Here is a 13,027-nt window from a genome sequence, read left to right as displayed (position 1 = left end):
ATATTATGGAGATATAATTTAATTTAATAATTTCATTTAGTGTTTAATGTGTTCCATATGTGTTTGATCCAATGACCGGGGTAATAATGTGAAGCGCTTAGAGGCTTTGTTAAGGCATTAAGCGCTATATGAGAACGACATATTATTATTATTTCATCTATACTACGAAACTATGTTTCTTAATTTTGTTATTGTTTCAGCTAATAATAAATCTAATAGTGTCCAAGTAGTTTACACTTATGGGTTAAAAAATTTAAAAGATTGAACAGTGGTAAGATTTTACCAAGTTAAGTTACCGTACCTTTTATCTTTGTTGAAATTATTACAATATGAATAGGGTTCTAGAAATACAAGACGTTTTATTTATTTTTTCAAATAAATCTTAAATCTCAAAATATAAACAGGTTAGCCAATCAGCTAAAATTAAATAAAAACATTGATTTTGTTGTCAGTTATGCTATTATTTACATTTTGTAAATTTTATCATCATGATTGCTAAATTTTAGTATACTGTAAAACCAGAAAAATTTGTGAAAAAAAAATTCCTGCAAATTCCATGAGTAGTCATAAATAGCGAGTTTTATGTCGCAAAAAAACAATCAATAATTTAATACAGTATATCAAACACTTTGAGCTTGAATCAGTTTCAGAAATGAGATTTTGGTCATTAAAAATCACTGAATTACAGCAAAAATTAATTTCAATTTTTTAAAAGATGAACAATAAACAGCAGAAATTGTCGGTATAAATCGGTATTTCAAGGCCTAAACTCGCTCTGACGATGATACAAAGCAAATCTAGGGCGTTTTGCGATTCACAAAATTTTAATGTCGCGAAAACGGCTGAAATTATTAATTCCCGAAAGTTTTTGATTTTACAGTACCGTAATTGGTCTAATTATATTCCAATTTACAATTATTACTTCTATTTACCAAAAAAGTTCATAAATGTTTGTTAATAATTAGTTGCTTTATATTTTGTTGTTCATGTGGAAGATGTTTCTGTGACTTCCGTATCCCTATTGTAAAAATGTTGTGGATCCCACTGTTTGCAGGATGGTTCACTCTCATTAAATATGGTTCCAATCTGAGTAAACAAACAAGTAGTGGTTCTGCATGAAAACAACATAGACCTAATCAAATAACTTACACTATACAAAATATGATTAGTAAACAATTACATGAGACATCTAACCTATTGTCTTATCTTGGCACATTGTTAACTCTTTTATCTTATCTCCAACTTAATATTTACAAGCGCTCTGGTTAACCACCAGACCACTATCTATCCATTGAGTTGAATGACCTCAAACTGGTTCATGTGTGTGAAAAAAAACACAATAGACTAGGGAGTCTACTAAAAGGGAAACACCTGAAAAAAAGAGCAACAGCTACAAAAATGGATAATCATTAATAATTAGCACCTGAGATGAATCAGCTGCTAGCTTTATCAATAGGTGAGAGGTCATGATAATTCTTGCATCTATTAATTGGCAATTAATATGTTAATAAAAACTTATTATTTTGTATATCATACATATTCAATGTGATGTTACTGTATTAATCTTCAGAGTGCCATTTTGTCAGATACTACTATTAATAATTTTTTTGCCTTTTATTAAAATGCATTTTAATTGTGCAATAGGGTCACAAGTTTTGCATGAGTTGAAGGAACCGCTTGAAAATTTGTACGATTCCCATATTTCGGTGAGCAAACAAAAATCTCTTGGCAACTAATCATCCTTTACAAATTACAAATGTTTGATACTATTATTACTCTATTAATTATCTTCTTGAAATTAGCTGATCATGGGTATTACAGTGCTCAGAAAAATGCTATTAGTGGCGGATCCAGGAATTCAGAATTGATGGGGCCCAGGGCGGTATTTTGACAGATGGAGGGTATCCCCACCATGGTTGTCGCTGAGGTGTGAAATTGTATGATTATTGATTGGATTAGATATATTCGGTGTAAATCACCAAGGAAACCCACAAAATTCTGAAGAAGGCTTACTTCCAGTGGGGTCCTTCTGAAGGTGATTGGACAGTACACTGGGAGACAATCTACTACTTTTTTCTAAAGACTGTATTTTTAACATGCACGTGGGCCATGATGCACACAGGACCAACGGCTTAAACGTCTCATTTTATTTGAGAGAGCAGAGATGGAAATTAAACCGGGGGCCTAGAAATTTCAATGGATCAGCACACACACACAGTGGCTACAATCAACTTAGCCAACTGAACGAAGCTCTCTCAATTATGGCACCTCTATGACCAGAAATGGTACTTTAAGTCTGGATTTTGAATAATAGTTCATTTTTTTTTCTTTGGGGGAGGGGGGAGAAGAAAAGAACTGTGCCTCCTACCCAACTTCAATCTGCATACAGCTATACGTTGTGTTCAAAAGCTCATTTTATATCACAAAAATTTTATATATAATTTTCTGTGATTATTATAATTTCGTATAGTATTCAGGCTTTACAAAAAAAACGTGGGGGGTAAGACTGAAATTTTTTTTTGAAGCAGATGTAATGATTCAAAAAAATAGAGGATGTTATTATGGAATGGAAAAATGACGAAAAGGTACAAACTAATTGAAGCAGTCAAGGGATATGATTGGGAAAAAAATAACCATTGATGGAAAGACGACAGCTTATAAAAAATGCATTTCACGGAAAAAGGTAAGGAAGGGGATGACACAGATTTTAGGGATCAAGGACAGAAGAATAGCTGAATGCAGACACAGACTGTTCCCTGTATTTCACTATTTCATTCCATCTTAAAATATGGAAGATTCTCATAAATATTTTTTTTTTTAAATATTTTAATTAAAACAAAACCTTAAGTAATCTTATTATACAACATCTAACCAAAAATTTGCAATGGACTCTTTAAAGTGTGTATTGAGCCAGATGCATAAATTGGACCACCAGTTTAAGTTCTCAATTATTAGAGAAGACAAGTGCTGACGTTAAGGCTATAGTTAGCGGTGCCCCAACTTTACACCTTGGGCACATTGATATTAACAAATGATAATACCATACTTGAAATTGAAGATAAGATTATACTATAAAGACAAAGTTTATTAAAATTAATATTATTTTTAAGGAAACATTGTGTCAGTGAACAGATTTAGCAAAATGACTACAAATCTATTTAGAAGGAAGGCTTGCATAAGTAAATGTCAGATTTGGTTTACCTAGATTATCTATTTACAAAATATTTAAGAAGGAATTCTTGATAAACTAACTAATTTTCAAAAAAAAAAAAAAATACAAGACTACGAAAAATTTATCAGAAATATTTTATTTCATGACTTTTAAATTAAGATTTTCAAATCCAAAAAGAATCTTCACGTCTATTGGCTAGTGGTAATCAGGTGACCACTACAAAGGAAAAAGTTCGGTAATTGTTATCTTATAGGAAGAAGGTTGCAGAAAATTCTCACATAGATAAACCTAATTTACTTTCAAATTTTAAGATTTCACTGAATTGGGTCAAATGTCGAGATTGATGATTTGAACTCCAATCAGATAGTCTGATTCAAATCAGGTGAACTGTAATCTGTTATTAAACCTTGACAACATGTTGGTTACACCCGGAAATACAGAATTTCCCTCTTCACCGTTATCTCAACAAGAACGAGTCTGAGAGACAATCCTTTCTCTTTGCCCATCCTTCCGCATCATGCCGTATGACAACTCGGCTACTCAGCGACTCAGGTGTTTAGCCAAACACTGACCTGTTTTTCGCCCTACATGCATCTTTCTTCTTCCTTTTGCAATGGCAAATCATAATTTGTAAAGGAGACTCAACAAAGTGTTAATTCTGTTAATTTCCTGTTACTTTGTTAGTAAATTCTATTTTCCTGAACTTTTTTTCTTTCCTTCTGAATTTTGGTTATACACAAATAAAAAAGAAACAATATAATTTGATTTAGTGTGTTTGAATAAGTGTGATTTAGAAACCTTATTCAGAGATTTATCTATCAATCAATCTCTGAAAAATGTGACCTAATTGTGCATGTCAAATTAATAACAACAGAAACTGATTACATTCAATTAATATCTGTATGAATTTATGTATGTATCACCTAGTAAATTTACACTTAACTGTAACAAATAAAAATAGCTGTTGGGCAGATAATAGAAGTATAATACTGAATTAAAAAAAAAAATCTGAAAAACGAACAATGACAATGCTAAGAACAGGTGAATAGTTAAAACAAATTGGGAATCAAAAGAAAAAATAGGGAATCATTATCATCATGTATTCACCCATCCACTGTTCCAGAAACAGGTGCCTGGGTTCCCTCAAACCTGCATGGCAATCATTTTTTATTTATTATTGTAACTGTGTAGAAACAAAGAAAGGATACGTGTTAGAAGGTAAATTTAGTCAGTGGCGTCTGTATGTAAGAGTCTTACAATCGGGGAGATGATGAGTTACATTAGGTGGAGTGGGGGTCTCCGTTGATTAGGTGAGGGGGAACAAGATCAAGAAATAAGGTGATATGATTTTTAACTGCTTGAGCGTGATTTCTTTGCTTTGTACATTTTCATTTTTGACTGGGTAGGCGTGTACCCCATGCACACTCTTATATACGCCCCTGCTGATCCTACAGATTAATTGCATTCCGCCGGTAGGTTGCAATATTTATGTCAATTGGTTCTTGTTTTGGAGAGGAAAGGAGGCCTACTGACGGTGGCTTCAATAACTCATGTGTTCGATAACTCATTTTTTAAGCGACAATCTTTCATGTTTCCTATCATGGGCCAATATTTGCTGAAAAACAATCAAAAGCTCACAATCTTAACCTAAATTCACACAAAAAGATGAACGCATTGTAATATATACAAAATTGGAAGAACAAAAAAATTGGATTAGATAAAAATGGCTAATAGATCTTTGGAGCTTCCACGTTGGCAGAGTCTTCAGACACAGAAAAAACCTTTCTATTTTTGATCATAATTTCTCTGCCCTTTTCAGACCATAGGTCCTCAATTGCCACAGCAAAGAAGTTCGTGAATTGCCACTGATTTTGAAATGGTAGTGGTATTCAAATTTATGCAAAGATTTTGCAAGACACAAACACCCACTTAGCATTTGTGGTGTTTAGGAGAACCAAAAGATGCACTTAAACCAGCGCTCTCTTGATGTATATAGGCCATAGCAAACTGAATGATCAAGGCACATAGCTTCAAGAGACCAGTGCTGTTAACTTTTAAAGGTTTTGTATTATTTTCTCATCTACTTCTTTCAAAATTTTGTAAGTAGTATAATCAATAAAATTTTGATCATTTAATCAATCATGGAATGAAGATTATTGAATGAAGATTCAAGATTTAAGATTCAATTATTATCATCATACATAATACATATATACAAGATTTGCTTCTTTGAGTTGATAAAAAACAATGAAGATCAAAAACAACACTATAAAAAGCAAGACAACATTTAACCGATATAATAATAAATATATAATATAAAAATATATACACGTTTTTTTTCGTGTGAATGTATACTTTATTATTTATTTATTTTATTAACTATTAATCTTATAATCTTCCAAACTGATTAATCATTCTTCCAAATCTACCATATCAATTGATCAATCTATTAATGCTTGCCTTCTAATACCAGAGTCCTGGGTTCAATTCCTTTAACATCAGGGCCTTTTCTCACGACCAACAACTCCACTTCCTAAAACTCATATAGAGACTTAGTTTATAAAGCATCATTCTGTAAGTGGGGAGTGTACTTGCCGTTTGATGTGAAGGAAATAAAAACAAGATAAAATATGCAAGGAAGTATGTGAAAAAAACAACCAAAGAAGCCAACAACGAAGCAAGCAAAGAGGCAAGCGAGTATTATGGAAATAAGGAGCTTATCTCTCTCAATACGTACTATTAAAGGAATGGTTAAACATGCCAAGCATCACACTTCAAAGACACCATGCTAATGCAGTTGGACTGTGATCCGCTGAGGATTGTGGGCCGATACACTTAAAAAAAAAGTTTATCTTGAACATAAATCTTCATGTTAAACATCGATACAGTAATTAGAACACACACAATTTAATTAACAATTAAAAAAGACAAGTACATGCAAGTGAAGGTCCCAGTGTTGCTGAGTGACGTGGAGATCTAGTCAGATCCACTCAATTCACAATGCAAACGTAATTGCAATGGACACGCTACTAAACAACTTTTGGTTTCAAATCTTCTCTATATCGTAGATTTTCGTTTTACTAGGCCAATATTTTCCCCTTATCCAAATGACTTGCATTCATCAATGTGAAGTTGAATTTGGATGATAAATAATATTTATTGCTCTAATACTCAATACAACTTTTTATGATGTTCTCTAGATAAATACAACAAATAAATATATCACAAATGTTTGTCTACTCCTTTGCATGTGTGCATATAGAAGATTGTGCTGCCATTATTATGCATAGGAACATTTCAATAGTCATTCTAACCCTTAAATGTTTGAAAGCTGGACATTTTGATCCAGAAAGCAGGACAATAGTTTTTATTCTGTCACCTTTCGACGTTCCACAGACTTCCAACCAAATATATTTCTACATTTTTGTGTACAGATATGGGGCCAGCCATATGTGGATTTTTATAACTTATCCCTTGCATGTCTCAATCGGCTCGAGTAGTCCCTGTGAAGCCCGTAATACAAACTGGAGTTGGATATCTTTGTATTACGGCAGAGTCAGTGTAGTGAAATTTATCTTGTTTTTCAAACTTGGTGATAACATTTCATATCAATTAAAATAGTGGGGAAATTAAGGGGTTGGCAGGATAGAACAGGGGTACTCTCGTCAAAACCGGGACAGTTAGAATCTGCGTGGCTATGCACTATTCCACGTACAGTATATTCCGTGTACTACTAAAAGAATGAAAGTAAAGTTATCCCGATTAGGCCTATCCAGTCAGTTAAATTACAGACGCATTTTTATGGACAGTAGTCAATGGTAAGTTCCACTAACCTAGATAACAACTTAACAAGAATCGACAATCTATTACGATCATGTGGGATATTTTTGTTCATATGGTCTACAGCAGATCAACCTTACTGTACATTTGGAGAAATGAGAATCATTTTTTCCCATTTCATTCATATTCATGAATGCCCTGGGATCCCAAAGGAATAAAGTTATAATGAGGGAAAGAAAAAAACCTGAGCCCCAGAAAAATCAAAGTTTCAGGTTCTACTTTCAATACTAATAATAATCAAGCATACTTATTGCAAAATTGCAAATATATAAGTAAAATGAATACACAAATTATTATCCTACATTACCTAATTAAAATACACAAATTAATTACTACACAGAAAAGATGACTTAAAGATGTACTGTCCCTTGCAAAAAACAAAAAAAAATCATAAAAATCATTTTTGAAATTTACTTGCCCATTTTGAAGTAACATAAAAATTATCAAAATAGAAATTAGTGTATTTAAAAAATGCTTTGCCCATAAACAACCATCATTTTACAGCAGAAAAATGATAGAAACACTTCCAGTCACTGGAAATGTTTTATTATCTTTATTATAATTATACTTTTTTATTACAATTAGTGCAAAATAAGCAAGTTAATTTAAAAATTATTTTTTATGACTTTGGTAATTTTCAAGGGAAAGTACATCTTTAACAAGAAAATAAACAAAATGTATTGAAATATTTGCAGAATCTTTGAGTACTGAAGGAAGACCAGAGAATTAGGTGACTTATGGAGTAGGTTAAATTTGAGACTTCTCATTTTGTTAGGCCTACAACAATGCTTTTTTTTTATGTCACAAAATATAATTTTCAATTGTCATCAATACAACAGAAAATACATCAATTTATTAAAATTTAATAAATAACTTATATTATGGACAGGTTGTTGTACTATACAGTACTGACTCATGAATAATGAAAACAAAACCTCCCCAAAAAAATGTACTATAGCAGGCATGACTTTACTCTCTGATTATATATTATAATTTCAATCCCAAATATGTTCTCATATTAGCCACAATGAGGGCTTCGGAAGATAAGCCATTTAATTACAATCAAATAATAATGTTGCCTAAAAACCATCTGTTTTTCCAGATTCCCGTTCATTTTTGGATCGGCGAGACAAACTCTAAGCACGATCGTGTCACATGAAGAGTCACTAAGGCCAGGAAGACAATTTCTATTTTCAAATTCTTTGAGTTAATGAGACAGACAACTGAAGCTACATCTTGTTGAATATAATTTTAGAATCTTATTGAGAGGGGAAGCATGTTGAATTACAAATTTTTCTCGATAAATTTGAAACATTCATTATGATAATTACTTTTGAACTTCTTTTATTACGTGCTAATTTCCTCACATAATTGCTATTCATTTTATTCTTAATCCATTTATTTATTATTCGTTTCGCAAATTATTGATCTCCTGCCCTAATGAATTTTCTCATAAAATTCAATTTAAATAGTATAATTTATGTATTATTTGTACACAAGTAGATAACAAGAAATTTGCTTATTGGTTTTAATCACAATACTGAAGACAATATTTAATTTGCAATTTGCTATTTGTGCACAAAAATCGACGCTAGAAATTAATTTTTAAAAAAGAAGTAGGCTTACAAGAAGAAAAGAACTGAACAGTGCACTGGTTTATGTATTGATAGACCCTATAGCACTTTACTTACCCTAAAGGCCCTACGACTGTCTTTCTTAACACAGAAAAAGGTCAGGGGCAGGTTTAAGGTAGTGAGAGAAATGGGGAATATTTCCTCTCCCACTCAAAAAAAAAAAGGGGGAAGGCAAGGTAAGAAAAGAAAGAACGATGGATTCCCCTCCCCTACCCTTGAATTCGCCTCTGGAATATCTCTGGATTCAACTGTATATATTCCTTCTTTTTAGAAGGCTGCAACAATAGACCGTTTAGCTAAGCCTCGTCGCTTGGATATTGTTGCCGAAGTTCCACAAAATGACAGAGTAAATATACGTAAAATAGCACATTGTGGGACAAGTGCATATTTCTACCCTACCCCCCCCCCCCCCCCCCCCCCCCCCCCCCCACACTTGTTCTAATTGGTCAGTCGTTAAATTTTATCAACATTCTATTAAAATCGGTTATACCCTCATTTGAACCTTTACAGTAGGCCTTATTGCACCACCTCAGCATTCAAATATGTTTCTCAGTTTATATTGTAATTTATGATGTATTTCATCTTTTATCATTGCCAATTTGAATTCCAAATAAATTAATAAATCAAGGAAATGCCTACATGGGAAAAGCACACAACAAAAACAATTGAATAACATGAACTTTAAATCAATGAACTTGTTAGTAGACTGTCTTATTACCTTGAACCTGGGTTTCTGTACTAAGAAACTTGGTGTCAGTGTCACTCACATATCACATTTGGGCTTTGTGCTGTGTGAATCTTTTCAATCTCTATTTCTTGAACTTCCAATTGATGTAAAGCATTCATGTCAAACATGCCTATAAATTCCTACTCATGTTAGCTATGTTTATTTCCTTCATTCAATAACTCTTTATCACTAATCAACGGAATGACACATTATAGTAAACTACTGTTCGCATGTACAATATTGCAAAAAAGTCTGCAATAATATCATTTATGAGGTGCGAGTGTACTGTAGGCGGCTACTTTATCATTTACAGTGTCACTTATTGTCATGCATACATATATTCCATTTTTTAATCTCTTTCTACAATATGTGTATATACAAATTATATATTAAATGTTAATATTGTTATAGACATGAAACTAAATTTTAAATAATGTAATCTTTCTGTAATGATTTGATATTACATGATATTTTCCATTTTTGGTTGTTAAATTAATTTTAAAATTTATAAGTATTTTATGGTCTATATAAGTAATTAACTTTTGGAAAATCCCAATTTATAGATGAAATTAAGTATATTAGTATAGTATTAAGTATATAGTATGTAAGTATTCAAGTAAACACATACAAAGTGATAAAAAGTCTATAAAAAAAGAGAGTACAGAATCCAGTAAAATAAATAGAAGTAAAAAACTTAAGAGTTGTTATCTCAATGGTAAATATAGGTACTGTAAAAAAAGACATTATTAATAGCCATCTAACATATAATATGCAATTAAGTCTAATTATTGTATTGATTTTGCTTTGCCAAAAATAAAAGTGTTTTTTTAATTATAAATCATCATTATTAGCGGGCAGCGAGTCCGCTAAAAAAGGTATAAAAAGTCTCGCCAAATGAGAGCTAGAAGGATATTAATTTTGCATGTCTTTTTCTAAATATAAATTGTTAAATTTGATTGTAATTGGTGAGCAATTCAGCCAAGGCTATTATTCACTTTTTGTCAATTTTCTTTTTCCTTTTTATGTGTTGAATAATAAATATAAATAATAATATTAATAATAACCGATCTATGTTCTATTTCATATACTACAGCACTTAATGTGAAGTTCTGCAGATCACTATATATACTACAGTGTTATACTATATTTGTAGAATGAATCGTATAACAACAGTAGAATTCAAACTTGCTCTATCTCCAAACAAACAGGCCTCAAAAGTCAGACATCCTAATCATAGGCTAACTAGCCTACCCTAACCTCCCCTAGCCTACCCTCCTCCTAACCTATCTTCAGTTAATTCCAGGCAAATGTAGTACCTCTGTTGTTCAAGATCGTACATCAACAGGCCTCTGCTCTGACCCTCAGGACATGCAAGGTCATGGTTCATTGCTAGGTAGGGGATGAGTTCTCCAGGTATGATGAGATGAGCAGATGCTGATTCGAGACAAAAACTCCTGAAATCTATCAACACAAACATCATCAAAGCTCATCAAAGTAAAATACCAGGAGAATGGCATCTGGCTTCCATAACAACCAGTCACCTCTGACCAGGAGTATCTCTGCGGGTTCTGCAGTTATTGGTGTCTTGGGAGGGGACAGGAAAACAGAGATGTAGAGATGAAGGAGGAAGATGAATTTTATGACATAGATTTGTCTGGCTATATTGATTACAAAACCTCCAGACATTCCTATAATTTTTTATATTTGGAGAAGGGCATGGATCAGAAGAGAGAACAGAAGTGTTTAACTTATCTATCGCTCAACTGAGTACTATAAATCTGTCTTGCGCCCCAATTGTCCATCAAGAAAAAAAAACAGTTGATTCATCTCCATCAAAGGAAATAAAACTACAATGTGTTGAACCCATGGAGAAAGCGACCCACAAACCTAATTCAAAGATTCGTTTTCAACATTCATTTTTCTTCATTAACGTCTTTATTTAAAATGGTTACCGCTTTTGTATGTGGTGCATACTGTAATAATTTATCGTTAAATGTACTTCGAAAACATAATATATGATTATAAGCATGACATATACTCATTTTAGATGTAATTCTGTTTATGTAGAATATATTTTATTCTTTTTTTATTAATTGGATGTACAGAAATGTTGAACAACTCTTCATGAATACTTTGTCAATTTACATCTGTTTACCAAATACCTATCATTCACAAACATATTTCTTCAAGCAAAGAATGATCTCTCACCAAAGTGGTCACATCTTTATACACATATACGAATACTTGGCTTTTCCTGCACTAGCAGAAAAGCCATTGGTTCTGTTTCAATTTTTCTTTCTCAACCATTTTATTTTGCTTTTGCACAGGATCATTCTGTCTAACGCTTAATCAATTTCCGTGCTTGGTTTTTCTTAAAACCCTAACCAAAATAAAATTTAGCCCTAGTTTGAGTCTCATCTTATCTCTATAACAACCAGAAAACAAAAACGGTTACAGATTATAAACTTTTAATTGGTTATTTCTTTAGTTTTTTTCATGTTAAAAGTTCTCCAAAGAAAATATAAATAATGCAATGGGATCATATTTTTGCATTATTATTCTTGAAACCATTTTTAATATGATATCTTCACATAAATCAAACCAAGAGGAGTAGATGTGTATAAGAGACAGATATATGGTTTTTACTTTCTAAGTTTAACATCAGTTCTAATTATGTCAATGAGGAAAAGTCCTATGTTCTGTTTTACAGAACATACACTTAACCTTTTAAATTATTGTTTGTCTTGTTTGTTTCTTCAAATGTTGTATCATAATTCTTAATGATTGTCAAAATTTCAGTGGACCATGATTTCAGAAATACTATGTTAAAAAATTAACAAGAGAATAAAAAAAGATGAAAAATTAAATCAAATTTTTTTAAAAACTTGGCATACCTTGCATGCAAATTCACTGTTGGTTATCGTCCTTCTCTCAACTCCTTTGAAAGGTCCAAATTTCTCACCTATAGGAACATCAGCGAGGCTAAACACCCCTAAACCAGTGTTTCCTAATGACGACTCCCGCAGTTCAAACCGTGGAGGTACAGTGATTTTTTCTGGAATGTACTCTTGTGATAGGTTATCGGTAGTCTCTTGTGTATCCTCACCCGTCGATGAAGAAGTGTCGTTATCGCTAGTTTGTTCCGAACTATACATTTTACTTTCAGTACCATCAAGCTCATCTAAAGAAAAAAAAGTTGAAGTATTAAGCAAACTATCCCATACAGGGCTGGATCCAGAGATGTCCAAAAAGGGGGGGGGGGCAAAAGTGGGGTTGATCGAGACAACATTACCTTAAGCGGTTCAGGGGAATTCTTATGCAAAATTTTTGCTTTCTAGATGCCCAAAAATAACCACTGAGGCTTTTTTTTGGCAATCAATTTTTTCTTTCTTTTTCTTTTCTTTTAACTTTTCAAAAGGAAGGCTGCCCCACACCCTAAATCTGCCATTTTATTTCTTCCTTTTTTTAATTTTAAGGTGATTATGATTCTGGGTAATAAATAAGTTCAAAGGTTAATGTATGCATTAATAATAAATAAATAAATAAATCAATGTTTGTTGCAATGCAGAAAAATCTAATATTCACTGAAATATACTAAATCACAATTGTGTACAACAGCAAACTAAAATTTAACTTCTTATTGTTCTTCATTTA

The 13,027-nt window shown here is 32.2% G+C and overlaps 1 protein-coding gene across 2 annotated transcripts in view; it reads right to left on the bottom strand.

Annotated features, from left to right (window-relative positions):
• LOC117114170 (histone-lysine N-methyltransferase MECOM-like) overlaps window positions 1-12,852 on the bottom strand; it is a 13,962-nt gene extending 1,110 nt beyond the window's left edge. The window contains exons 1-2 of one of the 2 annotated variants that reach the window (XM_033257740.1): window positions 12,268-12,852; window positions 10,673-10,834 (exon numbers count right to left, since the gene is read on the bottom strand). In XM_033257740.1, the coding sequence (XP_033113631.1) occupies window positions 10,763-10,834; window positions 12,268-12,528 (333 nt within the window). In that variant the 5' untranslated portion in view covers window positions 12,529-12,852 and the 3' untranslated portion in view covers window positions 10,673-10,762. Of the gene's footprint in view, window positions 1-10,672; window positions 10,835-12,267 lie in introns of those variants that run through there. The other variant, XM_033257741.1, reaches the window with a different exon arrangement.
• Window positions 12,853-13,027: the final 175 nt, after the last annotated feature.

The sequence above is a fragment of the Anneissia japonica genome, unplaced genomic scaffold, assembly GCF_011630105.1.
Source record: "Anneissia japonica isolate Jap-2015-1 unplaced genomic scaffold, ASM1163010v1 scaffold287840_len1291095_cov163, whole genome shotgun sequence".
Taxonomy (NCBI): Eukaryota; Metazoa; Echinodermata; class Crinoidea; order Comatulida; family Comatulidae; genus Anneissia; species Anneissia japonica.
This window is presented reverse-complemented; position numbering and strand designations above follow the sequence as displayed.